This window comes from Astatotilapia calliptera, chromosome 3 (genome assembly GCF_900246225.1).
Source record: "Astatotilapia calliptera chromosome 3, fAstCal1.2, whole genome shotgun sequence".
Classification (NCBI taxonomy): Eukaryota; Metazoa; Chordata; class Actinopteri; order Cichliformes; family Cichlidae; genus Astatotilapia; species Astatotilapia calliptera.
This window is the reverse complement of record NC_039304.1, coordinates 20,505,322-20,530,418: the sequence shown is the minus strand read 5'-3', so window position 1 is coordinate 20,530,418 and position 25,097 is coordinate 20,505,322. Positions and strand designations below refer to the sequence as shown.

Here is a 25,097-nt window from a genome sequence, read left to right as displayed (position 1 = left end):
AAAAAAGTAACTGAAATGTTTCAAAAACTCTTTATATTTTTAACAAAATATCGAAATATTTTTGAGTTGTCAGTCTCCAAAACACAGGGTTAGGGGGAAAACACAGATGATTATTTCCCTCATGGTTACATCACTGCTCCCAAATTGTCTGCTTAATGTCTGAAGCACTAATTTTAACCTGAATAATTTTATTGTATCAGATTCTTAATAAATATATTTAAAACAATACCGTCATGTCATGTGCTGGTTTCATATCAAATATGTGTTGAGACAGAGGTTCAGTGATTGGTTGGCAACCATGCGGCAACCATCAGTTGCTAGGGAAAAAATGTGTCCCAGACTGGTTGGCAAGTGGTTGTGGAAGGTTGCTGCACTGAAAAGCTCCTTGTGTTAGCTTTGGTCACCAGCAGTTCACCTGTAGTTTGTAACACCAACTTGGACTTTCCAACCTTTGCCAATTACTCGCTAAGCGGCAGTAAAGATGTGAAGAGTGCGATCTGGAAACAAAGACCATTCACTTTCAGAGTAAAAGCTGTACTTTTGACAAGTATTGGCAATAATAAGACACGGGTTTCACTTTGGAGGTGAACGCTCTCCTTTTCCGGTATGCATGGCTCCGTTTCAAGTGTCACTACCGCTCAGTGTTACCTAGCCAGTGTTTTCAGACAATTTTCGCATCTACACAAATTATGGGTGATTATGGCAATCTGGTAGCAACTAAAGCAATGACTAGGAGGCTTTTGATGCACCACTCTCTTTGCGACTGACTTCACCCAGCAACCACTCGCCATCTAGTTGGAGAAGACCCCGTCCCCTAGCACTGACTCACCTCTGGGCCTGTGTAAATGAGGACTACAGCGGTCCTGACTAAACTATGATCATCATCGACAACCCCACATAATCAAACCCACATTTCCAGGAATTACTTATGACTTATGAATAACTCTTAGTGTTTAAGTGAGATTGCGGTTACAAGCTGAAAGAGTCGCAAAGATTCATATTGAGAAAGGACCAAAATATTGGAGTTAATTTGTTAATATAACAGTTGTCATTTCATTCCTGGCTGCTGCACCGTTACAAATGTCACGGTCTATTCAAGCGCTTCCAAGAGTTGTTTGCATTAATTGGAAAAACAAATCCACAACACTGACGACAGCCAAATCACAACAGGCTCCAGAGAGGAGGGAGTTTCAGACGGTTTAATTTGGTGCCGTGTGTTTAAAACGAGAAAAATCATAAAGTCTCTAGATCCACACCCACACACATCGTTTAAACACGTTTAATACATTTTTTAAAAGTACATCCACGTGGGATATCTGATGGGATTGAAAACCCTTTAATGTTAGCACCAAGACTAATTATGAGCTTTAGTACTATTTTAAATAGAAATGACAGCAGTGGGAGCAGTAACGAGGTCTCCGGCTTTGTTAAAGAGAGACATTTAGTGAGCAGGTTTAATTATAAAGTGCAACAGAGAATCGACAGTACTAATATTCTTCACAACTCATTTACTCGCTGCTAAGCCAGAGGCCAGGTGTGACTTTCCACTGCTGAGCCAGTGCCAGCCTGGCCTGTCCCGACACTCGCTCCCTCCTCCTCGGCTGCTGCAGGTCAGCCAGGAGATGTTAACCGACTGTAAAGCAGGCACCGGCTGCTGGCACTGAAACGCACCCAGTAACCCAGATCAAAACACACACACTCAAAGAAAAACCATGTGGCATACCTGCCCTGGTGCAGACAGCATGGGTCTGCTGCTCTCGCTTGATAACAAAAGCAGCTGATGCGTCTTCTCCTCAGTGTGTTTTTGAAACTCCGAGGAGGCATCTTACATAAGACGTAACGACAGCTGAAAGTGTCCTCTCTGTGCGAGTCCTCGGGAATCTGTTTTACGGCTTCATTTAAGGTTTACAGGAAGCCTAGTTAGTTTTAATGTGAATAATAATTCACCCAGTGTGCAACAGTGGAAATACTGTATCTGAAAAATATAAAATTTCAGTTCCTGGCAGGATGCATGTGCTGGCAGGTAGAAGTGCAGACACATACATGATGACTGTACACACACACACACACACACACACACACACACACACACACACACACACACACACACACACACACACACACACACACACACACACACACAGTGTATAAGAGGAAAGGATATATGATGAAAGAACAAGCAGCTGTGACTCCTAAATAAAATGCTTTAAAAAATGGAAAGTTAACACACAGAAAACTTTGCGAACTTCCTTTAAAATGCATCAGAGCTCCAAAAGGCAGACCCCATATGGATACTAATTGTATTTGGATCCTGCTGAATTGCACAGCAGTCAAAAATCTCATTTTGGGTCCGTCTGCTTATTGCCTATGGCTGTGAAGTAAACTCTGGTGCACTGTACCCTTCATTTAGAGAGGAAGTGAACCGTCAGCAGCCAGATGACCATGAAACAGAAAGATCCCGCTGTGTTGGGACTGGGCTGTAACCATGTGGAGGGACGGCAGCTGGTCAAAGAAAACTAGTGTACCCAGTAATGATCTAAGGAAGGAGAAGAGACGGTCTCTGATCTGAGGCTGCTTATTTGAAGTTAGAGCAATGTTTGACTAATAATGAAGAGAAATACCCAGTAATAATATATGCATTTAAAACGAGCAGCTGTCTAAGTCTAATGGTGTCATGGTGCACAAGGGAGAAATATTACTTTAATAAAGGACGTTGTGAGACAGCCAAACACATTACAAGAAAACAGGCAGATAAGATAAAGAGCCTTTATCGAAATGGATGCGTGTTTTCCCAACGAAACACGTCTCCTTTATCTTTCTGTAAAGTGGAGGCCGACTTTGATTCTCTCAGCCGCTGACGTGACCTGTCTGCTCCACCCAAAACTAAACAAAAACTATGAGTAGACGGGCGATGAACTGATTCTACAACTGTACCGAAAACTAAAGTCATAGACCTCAATGTTTATAAAAGGATTTAAACACATCTGTTTTAGGTCAATTCTACTTCCACAATCCTGTTGTAGTAAAAATTCACTAGAGCAACAAAAGTGTGTTAAATAATCTGCAACCTCTGGGGCAGAGGCACGAATCCAGCGCAAAAGAGCAGTTCCTCCAAAGGCCAAAAAACAAGACCTTCAGGTTAAACCACAAACAGAATGAACAGAGATGCTGTGACATCATCGATTGGTTTCTGAAGGCCTGTTTTGATGCATCACGATCAGCGTATTCACTGTTGATTCATTTTGAAAGATTGTGGTGAGGCGGGGCAAATCTGACTGTAAAGCCACTTGTTCAACGGCCAGACACTTTTCAATTCAAGTGGTCAGAGAGTGACTATCATGGGTACAGGATAGCTCTCCTTTTTGAAACATGGCATGACCAGGATTTATTTAAAAAAAACCCACAATCCAGCAGGAAACTCAGCCGACAGTGTTTACAGAAGTCAGAAAACCGTTAACCCCTGGACCTCTCTACAACTGGAAGTCTTTCTGCAATTAGCAGACGGTATAAAACATGGGCAAAGCTTCCAGATCAGAAAATTAAGCCAGTGCAGAAGTGCCTTCAACCTTCCTTCTACCTAAAGGTTTTAAGATCTTATGGTATCTGTGGAAAAGGACTTCCAGTCCTATTGAGGTTTCATAGACATATGACAACTAACCACTTGTTGTTAACTTTGAATGTGTGACAATCAGGGTAAAAATGTAAGATCAAGTAAATAAGGCTGTAGTTACACAAGGTTTAAACTTAGAGAGTGTTTAAACAAGAGAGGAAAGTTTGAAAATGTTCATGCCTGTCTGAGAAAAGAGTATAAAGTGTGTAGTGAGGGGTTATACAGCTTTATAACATCTATAATAATTGTAAAAAATAAAGCTACTTCACGGATTTCACCTATCGCGGGTTATTTTTAGAACTTAACACCCGCGATAAACGAGTGACCAGTGTATTACCCAACAGGTTGGCAAAAACTTCTGTGTGATTAGTTTAGTTTTTTCTCATCTCAGCATTTCATCCAGGTTGATAACAGCGTCTAGGAGGAGTTAGAGAACAGTAAGAAACAGGTTTTGGTTTCTACAGCTCACATAGTCCTCACAGCTCACCTGTTTACACTGTTGTAATACTTAAAGTTGTGCATTACTGGAGGCTGGTGGATGCTGACATAGTTCACTGGGTATCATGTTTGCAGTGCTTATTTGATAAAGTGATTATTTGATGAAGATAAATGTGGCTTGTCTATGCTGTTTATTCTAAAAACTCTGTTCTTCTTTTGTTGTGTTTTGCATGTATATGTTAGCACTAATTAGCAGATGTGTCTGTATTAAATGGAAGATTTGCAAATTAAATCTGAAGGAATTCCTCACAAGCAAACTCTCTACATCTGTTTCCTGTAATGATCATAAAAACAACAACATGTTCTCCACTTTAGTAGAAACAGCCCTCATCACTGATATAGATCAGGGTCAAACTTTACTTCTGAAAACAAAAACTTCTAGCTTGTGAGAATTAACTGTCTAAAGCGTCGCTAACACATATTACAGGAAAGAATAAGAATACACTCTCTCAGCATTAAATATTAAGCTGAAAAGAAAATGACAAAACCAAGCACAGGCACGTTCATCTGTTAAAGTCTTCTCTCTTAATATGAAGTAAGTCATTTAAACTGGCAGACATGTCATGTCCGGGAGCCAAAGTTACTATCACACGAGAATCTTTTTTTTTTTTTTTTGGTCTCAGGGGGAGAGACTGGGTTCGATTAGCCGGGCCTAAAAACAGACCGGGACGGAAACGATGAAAGGAGATCCAGAGGGAAAGCGAGAACATCTGCCTCCTCAGCCACAAGGACAAACAGGCAGAGAGGGAGAGCGGTTTTCATCTGAGAGATACATATTCTGCTTAGTCCAAAAAAATCCACAAACACATGCTTCAAAACACACAAGTTAATCCATACAGTACTTGTGCAGCCACTGCTTCCCACATGCTATTCTGAACATAAATCTTTTATGTTTTACAACAAACTGAAATAAGACTGTAGTCAACTTTGAAACAATCTGAAACCTCAAAAAAGTTGAGTCATGTCAGTCACTGTGGTTGCTAAGTCACTTGGCAACACACTTTTTAATTACTGACTGAAATTAGCACTGAAATACTCCAAGCTGGTATCAAACAGACAGCTGTTGATTTAGGTTCTTGGGTAGAGGTTTCGTGGTCCTCGTGGTTTCCTTTAGCTCTTAGTCATTCCTGGTGTTGGACTTTATTTTTCACTTATCTTCATGTTTCAGTGAAAGCAAGCCATCTTTTGTTTTTTTCTTGCTTTATGTTTGTTTTCATGAATCTCGTTGTGATTTTCTGCTTTTCTATTTTTCCCTCCTTTGAGACTGGCTGTCCAGAGGCCTGTACTACAAAGCACAATTAATAGGTTAGCAAGCGATGTAGGGTTTAAGATCAGAGTTTTCTGCGTCTCTTGTTTTTACCTGGCTAAAATCACCATGGTAACTGATGCCCAGCATCAGGAGCTGGTTATGTTCAGATTCCCAGTTTGAAAGTTCCACAATTTTACTATTAATTTTATTTACTGCATGTTTTCTTTGATATAGATTTACCGCTGGATGTTTTCTGTCCGCATCTTGTAAAGCAGTAGCTCACTAAAATGAAGCCCAGCTTTGAAATTACAGCAGTGCAGACTGTTTGTTGCATTGTCACTGAAATGTGCATGTATTCATTTGGTGATGGGGAAATGTATGAATGTGTTTATACTTGGTTCTAATCTGCTGGAATTGCAGCTACTTCAACAAAGAACACACAGAAAGAAATAGCTGTCACATTAGAAATAGAGAGTAGCAACGAGAGCACACTCAACAATAAAATAATTAACTGGAATTAAAGTGTTAATTTTATCATCGCTAAATCCCAATATTAACAAATTTCCTGTAGTATTAATTTGTCTTATTTGTAACATTGTTGCATTTTACTGTTATATTTTTAAATTCGTTTATCACGTTTTTGTCACCATCATCTAATAACATCTGTGTTTAGAGTAGGGGACACTCATAGGGATCATTTTCTGCCAAAGAAAAGATACTTGTTATCACTGTTTTAGGTTTTATTGAGCCAGCTAATGCTGACTAAAGAAAGCCTGGCTGTGTTGAGCTTTGTTTGTAGTACACTCCTCAGGTTACGTGTTAACCATAAGTTACCACAGTGATTTAGCCAACTAAAAATACAACCACTTTCACAACACAGAAAACTCTGACTTTAAACTCAACATAGCTCGGCAAGCCATTAATCTTGCTTTGCAACACACCCTTGGGGGTTTGCATTTGGTCAATAAATCATCTGTTTACTTTGTCTGCCTTTGTGTCCTATATTTGGGCCCACAATATCCCCTGACAAGAAGCTTACATTAAAATACTCATTTCTTAAATGATACAAAAAAAGAACATTGTACTTTTCAGAGTAAGACAGTGAAAATGTCATTATGCGACTGGCACAAAAATCCACACACTGCAATGACAAGGCTCGCAGACAGAAAACTATGTGTGTCATATAAATTTTGGATTTAGGAAAAATAAATGTTGATGACACAATGGGTAGCTAACAAATCCAATAATAAAAGTGCAAAATAGTCCAGCCACCCTGTAATATTTGTGATGCTGTGACCCAATTCTGTGTCTGCCTTTTGTCCTCAGAGCAAAACAATAGGGACCAAGGAACTCCTGCAATACTGCAAACAGGCTGCCAAATCTGGACAGAGGCCTGGCCATTTGTGGTCAAAGGCCCTCTCACACGAGAAATGCTGTTAAATTGGAGCTGAAATTCCAGGGTTTCCACTGCAAAAACAATGTTCACATGCAAGGAAACTTCTCCTTCTTAGCCAAGGTTTCCCATACACACTTAAGAAGCATAAATAGACAATGGAAACAGACAATTAAAATATATAGTCTGGGCTACACAAACAGACACTCACATAAAACCCTGACAGGCACATGAAGGAATGCTTGAAAAGGTTCGAATATTTCACCTCAGGTAAGTGGTCCATGTATACATTGGAGAAGGCAGAATACCTGCATCTTGCACAGAAATGATCTGGACCACCAAGGAGGCTGAAACTGGTGGAACTTAATGATGTGAAGAACATAAACGACCAAAACACAAAGTGTTTACCCATGAAGGTAAGAAAGCTAAACACATTCAAAATTATTGGCAGATTAGTGACACATTCAGTTGCAAACTCCCCCATCAAAGCATTAAAATGGCCTCATTTACTTGGGGTTTAATCCAAGGTAAACCTGACAGGTAAAACCGTCAGGATTTACTACAGAGGTGCGGTATATAAATTCTGTGATTGAAAGGCATGAAGTTATTTTTGCAGCTGGCCTTACTGCACATGTGCTTGTGGAAGTTTAAGAGCTCTTCAGAGATGAGAGCACTTACAAGAATCACACAGTTGTTACTCAGGTTTTCTCTATATGGAAGATCATCGAGCATCAGGATACATGGTTGAATAACAGAAGAATTTGGGAATTCCTGTTGTACAACGAAGCTGTCATTTTCAAGTGCATCAACAACAGAGAAGTGATGCCAAGAAAAACAAGAGGAAATTACAAATACAAGGTCAACAAAAATCATTTCCTGGAGAAGTGGCCCTCAGAAAGATAACAGAACCCTTCTGGCTCTAATAAAACCACACTGTCGGCAGTTTATTATGAAGCACGGTGATTCCTGCAGCAGGTCCGAGACCTCACACGTGACGCCTCTCCTTTGCTTTTTGCCCTCATATGAACAGAAATCCAAAGCAAGATGTGTGGCGTGTCTGTGTTTCAGATGTTAAAGGTCACAGGAATTTTCCAACCTTAATACATGGGTCACCTGAAGCAGGAAAAGTTTGGGAATCCCATCTTCATGGAGTGCCAGGAGGCTCTAAATCCCATCCCCAGAGTCTCGCTTAAGTCTGTTCTCCAGCTGGATTGCAGAGTGAGAAAGGAGGCTGGGGGCGAGATCTGGCTGTTGCACAGCTGTCCACCTACACAGCCTCCATCTGGGGGGAGAAGAGACCTCCACAGACCCCCAATCCCAAGAATGTGAAACTTCTACACGAGAGGAAACTAAGGAGAGGAAACCGAGGAAGTTCAGTGGCAGCCGCATGGCTGTTAGACTGCTTATTATTCAATCCTATTCTTAAAGGAGAGTGACTTCGCCACAATTGCTATGTATCTCTTATGGATTCCCAAGGACACAGAGACTGTCCTGCTTGCTTATTACAGACTGCAGCATCACTGGGAATCACTGGGAGAGAGACCCAAACCGCTTAACAACTGTGCAAACACAGGTTGGTCTCTGGTCTGCTGTTCCTGATTACAGATGTCAGTATGCTGAGAAATGTTGTGATAGCATGCCGCAGTATGATCTCAGTACACTTGGGACGACGTAGCACCGCACTCAGGATGTTAACACCAACATGTTTTCATATCCTTTTCAACTGTCACGTCACTGTTTCACCAAAAGGCGGTGTTATTGGACCTGCATGAGGACATACAGCACATACACATGCAAAAAACACACCAATGCAAACACACACATAAACTTGCCTCAAAGTTGGCGTTGGCGTTCCCCTGTTGGGTTTTGGAGTTAAAGGAGCAACTCACCTAGAGGATACATGCTCATACAGCATATGCAGCAGGGGACTGATTGTTTCTGAGTTGTTTTTTTCTAAAGGTATGTAGCTATTTTCACGCATGCACTGTGGCCATGTCTTTAACCTGCTCCATCCATCCATCCATCCATCCATCCACCTGAGACTGGCCCAGGGCCTCCTCCCTGTAGGACTTGTTCAAAAAACCTCACCTAGGAGGCATCCTTGTCAGATGCCTGAACCACTTCAACTTTCTCCTTTCGATGTGGAGGAGTAGCTCTGAGCCCCTCTCTGATGACTGAAATTTCATCCAATCTCTAAGCCCAGCCACCCTGCAAAGAAAGCTCATTTCCAGCGCTGCATCTGCAATCTCTTTCTTTCAGTCACTACCCAGAGCTCGTGACCACAGTTGAATGTAGGGATGTAGATCGACTAGTAAATCGACAGCTTTGCTTTTACACTCAGCTCTCTCTTCACTACGATGGACTGATGTAGTTGTGTTTTGTTTCTACCACCCTTCCCTCTGCTTTCCCCATCTACTCTGTTGTCAAAAATATATCTTTAACAAAACAGTGTAATTGTGGACCTGAATCGAGGGGTTTTACTGAGATAAGGTAGTTTATGTACATGAAGAAAATCTAAACTCTTGTAAAAATCTCGCAGCAGCTGACTGCCTCCATCCTCAGCCTGCAACGCTTGGCAACATCGTGCATCCCTCTTCATCACCTCCCTCCAACTGGAGAGACTTCAGTCAACAGATTGCACACAAACATACATGCATACACCTAGTGAAGGCGTTGTTAAGTGTGAGGAAATAGGTGGGAGCTGAAAGAGCACTGGAGAAAATCCAGAGACAGATGAGGGTCACAGAAAGGGACAAACACGCTGGATTTGAAGAAGGGCAAAAAACTTTAAAAGCCACTGGAGAAAAGCTTTAAGATGCTAAAAGAGACATTCAGTCCAGTCTGAGAGGTGCATGATCCTCAGGGGGGCAAATTTCAGTTTAAGCTATGAGTGAGGGAGAGGTGGAAGTAAAAAGAAACTAGTTAAAGAGCAAAAAGTCAAGATAATAAAAAATAAAACCTTCAAGACAACTATAGTAAGAGTTAATATATGATTCATTACTGGCTATTATTGTTATGAATACAGTTTTTGATATATATGATTTCTGACTTTGCTGCTGTACCAAATTACTTACTTACTTACAATTTAACAGAAGTTTTTCATGGTCTGCTTAATACCACTCAGTAGCTCACTATTTCAAGTGGTGGCACATGAAAGTAACTGCAGAGAGGCACAGAGAGGGCAACATAAGAAGGGAATCTAGGTGAGTATGGGAAAAAACAAAACAGAACCTGATGGAGAGACGGTTAGAAGGAAGGAAGGAAGGATGGATGGTTGGGGACAAGTGTTAATAACACAGTGAGATTCTGCTTCGAACCACTGGCTGTTTCACGGCTCCTTGTTTTCCATGCTTTCCTGCAGAGGAGGATCCCATTAGCACTACTTTATAGCCTCTCTGCGTCCTCGCTCCTTCATCTTTGTCTCTTTTTTCCCTCTTCACACACGCTCAGAATGGCCTCGGTTTACAACACCGGCCGTGTCTACTTTACAACATCCCTGACCTAAAAAACACAGTAGCAGCAGTCATCAATTTAGGCTTTTTACAAACCTATGTGTCATTTAATGCAGACAGGAGGGGGGGAGAGGGTGGAGCGACTGCTGTAATATAGATGTCAGCACTACACGGTGATTTAGGACTTAAGTAAACAATCTTTAATGAGTGAAAACATTTGTAAAAGGCCTTTTTGTTTGGTTTTAAAAACCCAGCGTGTCAACGGAGTGATTGTACTTCCTAATAAGGTAGAGAGGAAGACGTGCACCAAAGTCGTTACAGTAGTGCTCGGCAGATCGATCCAAGTAACGGCAGTATCGATGCCAGCGCTGGCCCTGTATTTTCTTGGTATTGGCTCGATACCAAGTAAGTAAGTATTGCACAGTGCCTCTTTAGAGTTCATAAAGTGCAAATTTGGAGCCTATTCATTCAGTAGACATTCACAGCATAAATGAAAACTAACTGGGTGGTAACTTGAAGAAAAGTGAGCGATTTGAAGTAGATCTCTAGAGAGTAGCCCATCTCTGCCACAGAGCTGCTAACAAGGCTAATAAAAACAATACAAGTTGTAAATAAAAAAAGAAAACCCAAAATAGCCATTAGTCAACATCACATTTGCTGCTGTCATGAATGAGTCTGGGATAAAACTTGTTTCTTTGCATTACTGCACCGCAGACCCCCAACCTCACCCACAGAGTAATGGCACAGAGCCAGTCGGGTCCTTCCTCAGTTCCTGAAAGCTCTCCGTCCACCCACCGCAGCAGACGCACAGCTCTGGGGTAACGAAGTGCCCTCCCTCACTTTCCACTCTCTGCTCACCAAAGAAAAACACAAACCTAAACTTTCATTCAGTTTAAGCAATTAAAGGGGAGCGGGGGACTCGAATCCCCCCAAAACCTTCCTTCCTTTCTCGTTCTCAGGAAATCTGAGGCATCTGCCACCAACCCCCTCACCCCACTCCACACCACCACCATAACTACACCAAACGGAGCCAGGATTCATGTTGAGCAACTCCACTTTCACCACAAAACATTAAGAAAGAAGGACTTGGACAGATGCAGACAAACTGAACAGAAGCAGACAGTCTGCTGTGGTTATTGATGCTGTGGGGATTAGGAGTTATACAGCAAGAGGAAACAGAGAGTCTTTATAAGAAAGCTTATGCAACATGTTGGAGGAGTTCACCGAAATTTGCTCCTCTGGTAGAAATTTACTTTTAAAAACATTTAAAGTGCAAACAATTCAGCAAACAGAGGACCAGTGTCAGTTACTGGAACAAAACTGGTGTGTGAAAGCTTTGAAATTACCAAGACTTCTGTATTGATCAGCTACAAAATCCAGTTTGACAAAAACACAGTTTGACTAAACTGATAACACACAGTTATTGAATTCACAGAGCAATCACTCAGAGCAGGCTGGAAAAATGTTATAAGTTAGGCGCTTGTACCGTCTCCCTAAGACGATTCCTAAAGTTGCTTATAAGACTTGCACAACAATTAGAAGGCATTTTTCTCCATTTCTCCAATAAAACGGTTTCATTTTCATTCTTCTGGGATGTCTCGAGTGAACAGATCTCTTCAGGTCAAACCACAGCAGCTCAACTGAGTCAAGGTCAGGAATCTGACTTGGCAAACAACAAAAACAACAATTCTGCTGTGGCATCATTCAAACTCTCCTCAGCTTTGGGTCACAGACTGCTGCCCTGTAAATGTTCTTGATGCCATTTTGAATTCATTGCTCCCTCAACGACTGGAGGGCGTACAGGCCCCCGAAGCAAACACAGCAACCTCAAACCATGACGCTTAGGTTAACTTAGATTAAGATATGGCAGTGAGGTTTCAGTGTAGCTGTGCAATTGTGTTTTCTCCAAACATAGCATTTTCTATTTTTGGCAAAAAAAAAAGCTAAACTTTTGTCTCAAACATCTAGGAGGTATTTTAGAAAGTGGAAATGTGGTGCAATATTTGGAAAGTAGTGGTTTCTTCTGAGGTTTCCATTCACGTTTAGTGTTTTTCCACTTTAATAACACAAAAACATCAATTTTAGCAAACTGTAGGGATTTCAGCAGGTGCTTCTCTGTGAACCTCAAGGTCATTTATCTCTCTCAGTACTGCACTAAGTTCTCTTGGTGTGATTCTGAAAGATGCCCAGGAGCCAAATGCTTTTGCAGCCAGTGCAGTTTTGTGCATCTTCTAATGTCATCAGTTCATCTGGATGTTGCGTTTTTAGTGGGTGAAACATTTCATCAATCATCCAAGTCACTTTTTCACTGTTTTTCTTAGATTCGATCTTCTAAGGTCCTGTGAAAGTTGTTTTGATCAACAGTGGTTCACAGGAAATAGTTTTTCTTGAGAATAGAAAGCTTTGCAAGCAACGTTATTTATAAGGAGGGGTCCTCAGCACAGAGGTTCATTTACTTTTTCTACATTTTTTCTTTAATACTCTGTTGCTTTAACCTTTATGGTTTTGGCTCAACTGTTGGTGTTGTGTGAATTGTGGGTACATCATGTGCGTCAGCCGTGCCAGGTTTCTTGAGTGGCAGCTTATACTTATAAGCTGTTTTTGTTTCATTAGTTTAACCAGATTGTGTTTGTCTGAAATTAAGTGTGACTTGGAAGAAGATCAGACCACATTTTATGATTAATCAGAAGAGAAATCCTGGGAATCCTGCTAGAGGTTCTGGTTATTATTCACAAATTTTTCTTGAGAGTGAAAATATGAAATTCCTCTTTTTGTAATATGACAACACAGTGTGTGTGTGTGTGTGTGTGTGTGTGTGTGTGTGTGTGTGTGTGTGTGTGTGTGTGTGTGTGTGCTGCCTCGACAGATATAAACTCTGCACCAAGCTTGCCTGGGTTGTTTTAGATCCTTCACATATTTTGATGTACGTAAGCGCACCAAAAGCACGTCGCCGTGCTCGTGAGTGGATCCCAGCGTAGTATATACTTGTGTTAGTGTGACAGTGCAAAGTGAGATGAGCTGCACAGCGTCGGGAACCAAGACAGCGTTGTGTCAAGCTCAGCCACATTCCTCAGAGTTCAGTTTTTACTATTTTGACTATTCATCATAAAAACTGGAGACCTCAGCTCAGAGGTGGAGGCCAAAAGAGAAAAAAAATGATTGCAACATCCCAGTAACGCCAAGAGATTTCCGCCATTTCAACACTTTTCTTATTCCTCCTTAGCATTCAGCAAATCCCACCTCTATTGTCATTTTAATTCCTCTGTTGGATTTATGTCTACCTCAAGATTTATGTCTACACAAATATTTACCGAGCAGACGCGGCAAACGCTGCTCGTCTCGGACAACAGACAGGACATCCACAAAGAAATGGATGTTTAGGGTCAAGCAGAAGCTCACTGCTGCCACGCGTCTCCCTTTGGGATCAAGAGGCTTTTGTGAACTTTATTCTGTAAACATTGTGCAACTCTTGTGGTATCAGCTCAGAAGAGTTGTTTTGCTGCACTCAATGCATTCCAGTCAACAGCTTACAGTCAGATAACGGCCTTAAAAAGGGTAAGCCATCTAAAAATATTTCCTCATTTCCAAAATCGCAAACATCCATCAATAAGTAAATATTGTGCATATTTCAGCGCAACTCAAATCCACTCAGAGAAAAATGTAAGAGACTTCTGGTCTTGATTGTTGCACTGTTGTTGTTGCCAATAAAAAAAAGAAAAATAAACAAAAGTTTATCCCCTGGAAGTTCACTGTTGACCTTTAGAATCGCTTGACTGACATAAATCGTATTTCTGCTTTTTATTAGGCTTCAAGATTTTTTCTGTCAGGTAGCTTTGGCTGCAAGTACAAAAAGGTTACAAAGCAAAGCTTAGGAATATAAAAAATGAAATAAAATATATTCTGAAATATTCTGAGCAGTCCACCAGCCAAAATAATTCATATGTGAAATCAGTTTTTATGTGTTTCCTGCTGTGAAGTTTGAATAAATAGCACTGCGGCGGCAATTCGTTGACTTTACCTGACATACATCTGGTCCTACATACATCTACTGCTCACTGAAGCCTGATCTGAAATGGTCTCAGTGGCCATTTTTAAGGAAGGGAAACAGGGAGAAAAGACTGAGGAAGAACTGGACCTGTGGCCACTGCAACTGAAATCAGTGGCTGCCGGTCTGATAGAGTGATAAATCCAAATTTGATATTTGTGGTTCAAATCATCAAGAGGTATAACAGCGAGCATCTGAAGCCATCTGTAAGACACAGTGGAGGCTCTGTCATGGTTTGGAATTCAGTCAGTGGTGTTGGAGATCTTCTCAAAACTCGTGGAATTATGAACATTAGATTTTGATCCACAATGTAATACCATGTAAGAAGAATCTGAATAGCTGCAGTTTAATTTGTAAGTATGATAATGATCCAAAACACATGCAGTAAAAGCATACCTTGATAGAAAAACACACGGTGAAGCACTATTAGTCATGGAGTGGCCTCCCCAGAGCCCGGACCACAACATTATTGAAGCAATGTGGGATCAACTAAAGGCAGAAACATCCAAAGAAGAGCTTTGAATGTCCTGGAGAACTATTCCTGAAGACTACTTAAAGAAACGACAAGAAAGCTGCCAAGAAAGTTCAGACTGTCCTGAAGAATACAGGTGGTCAAACCAAATACTGTAAAAACTGTAAAAAACTGTACTTCCACGTAGGTTTGCAGATGCTTCCAGGATTTCCAGACCACTGCCTAGTTCTGCTGTTACAGGTAAAATGTATCTGTGCTGTGCAACATTAGGTTATGGCAGCAGTTTGAATGTTTTTTCACTACCAATTTGTCACATACAGACTTGGGAAGGACCCCCCGGTGTTACATTTATATGCAATTAGGTAACGGTAATTTTTTAGCATGTAAAGCTCATGTCGTGAGGGTTTATATTATAAGTAAATCCATCTCCTTTTCCCAACTAAGCTGCTTTAATGCCAAACTCTAACCACGGAATTAAAGGGGAAAGAAATAAGGTAGCGAACAGGAAAGAAATCAGGGAGTAATAACAGAGCTAAAGAGACTGCAAAATGCCAGACTCTCAGACAGGACATGACACATACTTTGTTGGTCTGTACTGTTTTCTTTCTGCGTGTACTACTGCTGCGGCTCGTGTGTTAAGACGTTGACGCCAAAGGACACATTTACGCATATCGTTGACGTCAGTGGCATCTGATAGATGAGAATGGATTGCCAGTGCAGACATGGACTGAAAGAAAACCGATAAAATATATCACACAGGATTAAAGCGTATTAAAGAGTATGAATAGCTATCAGGCAAAAGTGTAATTATATTTGATTTGGACAACACAGAAATGAGGATTTTCCAGTATAAATCAATGGCAGAGCAGCATGCCATTATCTGTTAATTTCTTGCTGTTTTAACTTTTTTATTTTTGTTTTACAAGGTTTTTTTGTTTACTTTTGGCTTCCATAGTGTCTTCTGCTCTCACTCATTCTCCCTCTTCTCGATTCGTCTCTGGCAGAGCTGTCCAGAGCAGAACAAAGGCCTGTGCTGACACCACATTAACACAGTCCAGAGCTCCTGTCATTCTCTCAGGCTACAGAAGAGTCTGATAAGCCAGAATGTGTGACAGGAGGAAAACATGTTACCCCCTCTGGACTCGTCTCAGCCCCTTACTACATTTATCCGCTTCCCCATTCCTCTGGTGATCCTCGGTGATACTGTCCCTGAAGCGTTTGGATTGGTATTTGAGCAGAGAGACAACAATGTCCTATTTGGCCTGTCGGAATAAACCAAACTATGCAGGAACTGGCTCCATCATCTGTTTCTATCTGATGAGATTCCAGTCATGTTTTGTGGAAGAGGCTGTTTCACTTGGCTGTCGACAGCTTCATAAACAACACTGCTGTGCGCTGGAGGGATTTGGATAGCGTTTCCAATAGAGCCCGTCAGCCAATGATAATAACAACCCACTGACAGGACCGAGCACGGCCATATTCTTTTCAGATGTGTCAAAGACTGTTAATGTTAATGTGAGAAAACAGAGTCTGAAAAAGCATAAAAATGTTTGCAAACTCGTGATGCAGACAACAAACCCAAGCCTGGCATCCAGCTCCAGCAGCGGTGCTGCAGTGTATACACTGCCACTCAAGAAACCTGGCACGGCTGACGCACACAATGTACCCACAATTCACACAACACCAACAGTTCAGCCAAAACCATTAAGGTTAAAGCAACAGAGTATTAAAGAAAAAAATGCTGGATTTTTCTAAGAACAGCAGGAGCTTGTCAAGTTTCCTCACATGTTACATACGGCAAACTTAATTGGTGCTGGAGCCGCCGCTACACCAAAGAAGCCTTGTAAGAAATTAGAAAATATAAAACCTCCAATAAATGCAGGGTTCAAAAACATACGAGCCTCTTTCGCACCAGTTAACAAAAACCGAAGCTCACACCGCTAATGTGCCTCGGCGTGCAGTGACACATGCTTCTGCGGGTACACGTCAGCTCACAGACAATCAAGCGTCCACGACACATTAACTCACGCCTCCTCCTCCATGAGAGTGCATTACACAAGCGGGTCGGAGACAGACGGAGGAAGCGGTCCCGAGTTGCGGTTTCAGCGCCTCGCTGTGTCCTTCCTTCCTCGCGCCGGCTGAGCCAACTCTAAAGTCGGCTCCCTGCTATTAATTAAAGCATTAAAAAGCATTAATAAGCAGAGTGGGGGGGCTCTAGTCTCGACAACATCTGATGAGAATTAGGGAGGCGTGTGTTTTGGCACGATGACCCCGATGCCCTTTACTTTGGAATTCCTACTTACTCCCTGCTCTCACGTTCTCTTTCTGACGTTCTGAATTATTTAAACTTCTCTGTTACTGAAATTTCTCTCATTCCTCCTTCCCTGCGTGTTATCAAACGCTGGATTGAAAACATGTGGGTGAAGAGACCCAGAGGGCGAGCGCGACGGGGGATTACCGCCTGTCGTTTCCCATTATTGGACGTGATTGTTATCCAGATTTCTGTTATTGTTACCTCTAGGCAGTGCACTCAGGGTCGATTTTCTTCTCAATCCCTCCCACCTGTCTTCCTCGCAAGCGGGGTGAGCTGCCTCAGTGACAGAGCTTTAACAAAACCACTGCGTCTTCTAGCCGCTCTCCAACAATTACAGTCCGACAGGCCCCCTGTGAATCTGATGATTGCACGTTTGGTAACAAAAAATAATAATTATGTATCAACCCCTAACCTCATGCAATGACAGCATGTAACACTACACAGTGTAACTGGAGATTTAACAGAGCAGAGACGGACATATGGAAGACAAATTAATGTGTCATTACACAAGCCGCTGGCCAGTGTTTTAACATGATTGTCTGCAGCGCGTTAGGCCGAAAATTAATGAACTGCCACAAAGTTTTTATCAATTCTGCAGTCGGGCTTGTTCCAAGCTGATTTAACACATGCAGAACTGCTGCCTCAACATTTCTGTTCAGCAAGGATGTATTTATTATTTATGTCTGGGAACTGTTAGACATGAATCTCTCTGATATCTTGAATTTCATAATCTAATCCGAGAGATGATTTCAAATGTTTCTGATCGTAAGAGTCTCTTATCTTAACAAAGATCTACACACAATACGCAGAATCTGTAAGCAAGACTTTGTGGTTTTGACCTATAATCCAACTTCTGTTTACCAATCACGGTTGAGCAAAAAGTCCATGTGGAAAAAAAAAGAGAAAAAAGAGAATGTAAACAATGACCAGAGCAACAAACGTGAAGTTTTGAACTGGACTAATGATATCAGCTAACTGGATATCTGTTGCGTTTACTGGAAGCCTAAAAAATCTGCCCTTTCCCCAGAAGTTAAGTCAGCAGAAAAGTTGATTGAGTCCCAGATTGTCCTCAAACAGTCCTTCCAAACACGAGTCTTTCCACTCTTTGTCCATCTTTATTTAGACATTTTAAGTTAACTTTAATATTAACAATCTCCAGAATCTGCAGAAAAAAATTTGTTCCATTTGTCCAAAATAATGCTTTCTTTTCACACTACAACCATCTTTACTCCCATGTTTAGGATTCTTTGACTATAGTGTGAAAACCCAAAAGAGGAATATTAAACATGCTTCCTTTGCTTTCTGTTCTTTGGAGATTAACACAACATGGGGTGGATTAAATCATATTACGTCCAAAAAAAACATACTCAGAGATTGGAAATTCGACTCTAAGAAATTCCAGGAAAGGTGATAGGAAAGGTAAATGTTTGTGTTCAGAAGAACAAAAGACAAAAAGAGAAAGCTCTCCAACATCACCACTTCAGCTGTGCACTTTAACCCGTCTGCAGCTGGTCTTCGACACAAACAGTTCTTACATTATTACAGCTTTTAATGAAACATGTAGCTTATGGATTTTATGGATCACAGCCCAAGAGATAAATCAATGTATGTGCACCTCATTAATATATGCCTGGACATGTTTATGTCTACATCACACAAATACATTAGAGCAACTTTCACCGATGCTGTCATCTAAAAAGACAAATAATAGATCCCAGAGGCCCGACTTTCTACTAACTAGTAGTAAGAAACTTGAGGGTAAAAGGCAGAGCACTCTGGCAACGGATGAAACAGATTCTTTTTTGTCCTCAAATGGACAATCACAAAACATACGTGGAAGTTGGAGCACTAAGAGTCACAGAAAAAAGGCAGTTCATTTTAAAAAGACAGCAGCGTATCTGGTGCATGTAGAGAGTAAAGAAAACCTTGGACGAGGTGTGATTAAAGGTGGAAAGTGAAGGTGGGAGCAGGACTCCCCTTCTGGGAGTGTAGGAGTCAAAGGTGAGTGAAGGATAATTGGGGTCCTGAGAACACAGAAACATCACTAACAGTTCTCCACCGCTATATCACATAAACTAGGTTTGGTGATAGCGATCTGTCTTGCGGAAAGCTTACACTGCGTTAAGTAGACAGGCTGCTTATTTAACATCCACCCCCGGTGAGCTCAGGAGCAACCTGAGGCTGCGATCGTAATGTGGTGGGGGTAAGAAACCAAAAAGGAGCTCCACGTGTCAATTTCGAAAGCAGGGAGGATTTGTTTTACTAGCGAAAAGCTTTGAACTTTGATCTTAGGTGTTAACATAACACATGAGGTGTTCTTTCACAATGTGAACAACATAATCTGTGCACAAATTGCTCTGCGTAAAAACCCAGCTGCGTAGGTCACAAGCAGTTTATCTCACATCTGCTACATGTGACATTTTTAAGAAGGATCAGTCAGCATTAGTGACTCGAGCCTTACAGAAAATTCATAGATCATCACAGCCAATATTAAACAGATATAATCTGCCCTACCTGTGCACTCGTGCTGCAGACCCTTGCCGTAGTATCCCTTCTCACATATGCAGTCGTACTGCCCGGTGTGTGTGCCGCACTTGCAGCTGGCCATCAGGTCGCAACAATCCTTGCCCGCTTCACACAAAGAAGCGCAGCGTGACAGATCCTCCTGGATGTAGCTGCCCGTAGGGAGGTCTGAGGGAAGCAAGCAAGCGCAGAGAAGCACAGGTTTCAATTACACCGCCTGAGAATAAGACATTTTCAAGTGTCGAGTTAAATGCTGGGTAAAACACCATCATTAAGGAAGTCTGACGGAGCGATTGGTGCAGACGACCAAAATATGTGAAAAATGGGGAGTCTTCTGGCACCATTTAACCTTCAGCAACTTTATTTTTGTATGAAGTCGTAAAGAAAAACACGGTCTTCAACAACTGCAAGATGAAACAAAGCTTTGCTTTATTTTTTTGTTCTTGTGTGCGCTACAACACATCTGTCAGACAGAGACAAACAGACATCTTAACCACAGAAATGCAGACAGAATAAATCAAAACAGGCACCACTTGTGAACCACAAAGGTACAACCGACTTTTAAAGCCTGCCAAATCAGCCCTGTTTCAGGAAGCCGCGTTTAGAAAACTCAGGAGTGAAAAAACGATACTCAGGGTTGAGTAACCCCGAACTGTCCAACTCGGAATATTCGGTTTCAGAAAGGCTGATAACAAGTAGTTCAGTCAACGCGGAGTTGCTTTAACCCCAAGTGAAGCGCGCGGACGAGGATACATAAAGCCCTGATCAGTGGAGCACAGATTAAGCGAGTCACCATGGAGACGGAGGGAAAGAAGGCGCGGTCAATGTATTTTACAGCGCTTGAGGCCGAAATTCTGATGGCAGCATATGCCGATAACATGCAAATTTCTCAGAAAAAAAGTAACACAGCGACAGCTGCAAAAGAAAGTGAGCATGCATGGCAAAACATAGCCGACAGAGTCAATGCGTGAGTGTTAATTTAAACATTGATCTAGGGATTTCCACCCATAACACGTTATTTTATCATATGTTATTTTATTTGTTTATTTATACATTTTATTTTGTGACGTGATGTGAGCGCAGGTGCAACCCAACAGGCCCCAAACGTTCCTGGCAGCAATAAAAATGAAATATAAAAATATAGTCCAAACAGGTAAGGTGTAATTGTATTATGAGCCATAGTGCTTGGTCTGTTTGTCCGATGTAAATCAATTGCAGTTAGAGGCTACATTAATTTTCTGTCTGTAAGCACTTATTGAAATTATCTGAGCACATTACAAGTACATATTTGCTTACTCTGTATGCTCAAATGTGACCCGTTATAGCCAACAGAAAAAAAGCGGAGGCCCGAAAAACAGGTGGGGGTCCTCCACCACCACCACTCACAGAGGCTGAGCAGTTGGCCCTCAGCCAAAACAGTGGCGCCCTGTGGCCGAAGGCATCTCTCGGGGACATCCTCTGAGTCAATAACCCCGCAAGACACAAGTGCCTACATAGGGGTAAATTCAAAATAATACATGATGTGCATACATCCTTTCTTCACAGCACCTTTGCAGTGCTGCTCATTCATTTGATAAACTCTTTACCATAATGGATTTATTTGTAGTGAAGTTATTTTCCTACTGATTTTGCCTTCCCTCAGTTCTGTGTTGTCTTTGAGAGCATAATGACAATGAAGTGTAAGGTGATTGGGATGTTTGTTAATTGCCATTTGGTCCCTTGTAAGTTATAAGTGACCTGTATGAACCTCATATTTTATCAGTGATGGTGTGGTGTACTGCATCTGGTGCAGCCTCCTGTTGAGCCAGACCAACATGCAGTTGTGAGTAATACTCCACAGATTATATGAGTGTACAGTAGAACAGCAATGTTGTTTATTTCTTTACTACAGGAAAATAATGAAGAAACATTGACAGCTGTTACAGAGGAGGAAGCAACAGAGACACTTTATGAGTTTACATCTTTAATACTTTGTGTACAGGAAATACAGGTGACCAATAAAGCCAGTTGAACAAAAAATCTGTTTATTCTTCTTTCAACATGTTGAGGTGATGGGTCAAAAGAAATGATTGTGACATATGGGTCTCTGACTGCTCTTCCATCTTGTATGTCCGTGGAGGGTCAGGATGTTCATGGTTTGGATCACTGCTGATGTTTGCGTTCAGAAGGACAGTGTTCTCCTCTAATTGTGGCAATGTTGTGAAGAATCACACATGCCACAATAATGTCACATGCCCTTTCTGGGGTGACCCTGAGTCTTTGCAGGCACTGGAACCGGGCCTTAAGCATTCCGATAGTCATTTCAATTCTGGCTCTTGTCCTGCAATTAGCCAGATTATATCGCTGCTGGCTGGGCCGGTTCAGGGTCAGAGTAAGGGGTAAGCAAATAGGGTAAACATGGATACCCCCTATCACCAAGCAAGTAGCCAGTGAACTTCCTAAGACAGAGGATACACTTCAGTTCAAATGTCCCTGAAAATTGGTCTTTATATATTTTAAAGTATTTCAACTCACCATGTCCAAATTTTGTGCTCAGTGTACATTCACGGAATATTTGTGAGTCATGGACAGAGGCCTGGCCACTTGGCTTCCACATTTGTGATAATGTTGGCAGCATCACATATGATCTTCACAGTGCAGAGAACACAAATTAGCATCCATACTATGATGAAATAATTTGTTAGTTTGAAATGCTACAGGGAACTATGTACCTGTACATTTAATTGCTGTGGAAAGACTTCCTGTTCACATATGTCTCCTTCATTTACTGAGGAGCAATGATTGGAATGTGAGTGCCATCTATACAGCCAATCACGCCTGGGAACCGTGAAAATAAATGTAAAATTTAAGTAGTAGTCCAAGTATCACCACATCATACATTAAGTTTTGGTCATCCTGATACCTGCAATTTTGTGGCATCCCTCTTTGATGAATCTTGTGGGTCTATGACCGGGGAACACCACAAACGAGTGCAGGAGACGTTTCAGTGCAACTGTAACATTCCTGACTGCCCGACAGACGGTAGCCTTGGAAACGTGCTCAGCGTCACCAATATTATACAGAAAGCTCCCGTTTGCAAAAAACCGAAGTGCAATACAAATAATACGTAATGGACTGAGAGCATGTCCGCGATGTGTCACATGCGTAATATATGGCCTGAGGATGTTATCCAAATAACTTATAGATTGTGCTGAAAAACGGTAACGTTCGCACAGACAATCATCAGGAAATAATAAAATGTCCAAACGCGCTCTGATCACTCTCTCCCGGCGGAGAGCTCTGCGGAGAATTTGGGCTTCACGATCTACTGGCTCTTCAAGGAAGGGACACGCCATGTCTGACACTTCCTACTGTCAGGTTTCGACAAAGGGCGGAGACAGTCAGGGTTAGTTGTAGTAAACCTGCTAGGGGGCAGGTTAGCTTCACGGAGTGTGTCGTCATAGTGACTCACTCAGGCTTCAGCTGAACTCGCTTTGTGAAACCGAAAACCCAGAGTTTTCGTTAACTCAGGGTATACTTACTCAGTTTTTCCACTAAACCGGCTTCCTGAAACAGGGCCCAGGGGTCCGTTCTTCGTACCTCGCTTACTACATCCAAGATCAAATCATCGCGCTAACTTTGAGCTCGCTATTCCGGTTCTCCGAACACACCTGTTGATCTCTCTCAGGTAAGACAAAAGTATAAATAGATTCAATAACATTTGTGGCTTTAGGTACAGATGCTGTTGCTCATGCAAACAACCACATCACCAACACCACCTGTTGGTTTTGATTCACACTGTTCTTGGATCTACTGTCAGCTGTGAAAAATGTGCACACTGAGCAAGTAAATGCTGGGTGTAGGTACAGTAAGGACAGAGACCTTTCTTTTGGCTCGGTGCTGGGGTGGGATATTCCTGGGGCTGGTGTTAACCAAGGCTATTATAGTGTGCAGAGCCCTGGTGCTCTTACCAACCTTGCAGTCGTAGCAGTGCTCTGTCCAATGTGCTGATTTACTCCGATCTTCAGTGTAACAAGATTCATACGGGTCTCTTGAATATTCAGTTCATAGTCAAGCCAATCAGAGAAATACAGGAGGGTGGGAAAAATAATCCGCACAGGATACAAGAACCTTGGTGAGCTGCCGTGTCACATGGGACACACAGTTAGGTTCTGTCATGTGCCAAGGCGCGCGTACACCCAAAGGATCCAAAAGCAGACTCCAATGCGAGCAGAAAAAACGCTTTATTATCTTAACAAAAGGTGATCCGGGATAACCAAAGAAGAAAGCGAGGAACTGAAAAACCCGGGGAAATAAATGACGCGGGGAAGCCGAAATCGGGACCGTGGGAAGCTGCAACAGAAAGGGGAGAAAATTACTAGTGAGCCGGGAAAACAGGGAAACACAACAAGACGGGGTTTGAGTAGCTGGCTTACGATCGGAGTGGGACCGTGGGACTTGGGAAGGGAGTGTGAGAGTCCGTGGAAAGAGAATCCGAGGAGTCAGTGATGAGGCCAGGTGATGCATGCAAATAGGAGGACAGGCAGGTGGCAGATACAGGATGCCGGATCGAAATCTAGACACACGAAGGCAGAGTTAACGCATTTCAAATGATACATCCGTACAATGATTTCGCGGGAGGCTAGTTACCACAGAGAGGTGATTAACGGACTGGCGTGGAGCATCCGCAGGGTTAAATAGTCCTGCAGGTAATCGCCCCGGATGGAAAGCAGGTGTGCCGGTGATGGTCCAGCCCGGGGGTGTGGCCACCAGGGCATCGCACACACACTCCTCAGACACAGGACCACGGACCATGACAGGTTCAATCTGGCCTGTGACTCCAAGCTGATCTATCATCCAAATAATTGCTCTCACTTTCAGTGCAAACTACTTGCGCCCACTATTGTCATCGCATGCAAATGTTCAGAGCTTGAATGAGGTCAGCAATTTTTGTGAGAGCTTGCTGGTGAGGTTACCCATACTGCTCGGTGAAACTGCCGATTGTATCAGTAGAAGATTGTACGGGAATTGGTGCGTAAGTCTGCTATAAAAAGTGCTTCCTAATACTGCAGATGATCCACCAAAATCTGGTACTCAATGTGCTCTGTAGCATCCTCAGGTAGTGGATTTTCCAGGGCAACCTTGAGTCTGGCAAATTCTCTGGGCTCCCAACCAGAAAGCAAAACATGACCAATACTTTGGACAGCTGCTGGGAATGACAGCGGTCGATACTCTGTCATTTTTTCTTTAGAGATTACTGCCATTGAGCTGGCTCAGATGTCTCTGAAGAATAGGTGTTTGACCACAAAAGCAAAAGAGGTGCAGTAAGTGGAGTGCAGGCATCAGTTCTTCTGTGCATATCCATCACCTGTCGCTACAGCCTACAATTATCCTCCATCAATCTGTGAAGTACCTCCATAAGCTTAGGTTCAATTTCCAGTCCAGACCTCCTCCTGGCATATCTCTCTGATAGTCTCTCCACACTGTGATAGGGCTGCTGTTGCTCTGATGAGTAATTTACATAGGGAGTTGAGCAGGAAGAGTGATGCGGCTCTGGTAGAG

General features: G+C 42.2%; 1 protein-coding gene across 1 annotated transcript in view; it reads right to left on the bottom strand.

Moving 5' to 3' along the window:
* The window catches only part of svep1 (sushi, von Willebrand factor type A, EGF and pentraxin domain containing 1), a gene marked incomplete at its 5' end in the record, with an annotated part of 67,628 nt that extends 47,876 nt beyond the window's left edge, over positions 1–19,752 (bottom strand). Inside the window, one exon of the mRNA XM_026154511.1 lies at positions 19,548–19,752. Within this exon, the coding sequence (XP_026010296.1) occupies positions 19,548–19,752 (205 nt within the window). The remainder of the gene's footprint in view (positions 1–19,547) is intronic.
* Positions 19,753–25,097: the final 5,345 nt, after the last annotated feature.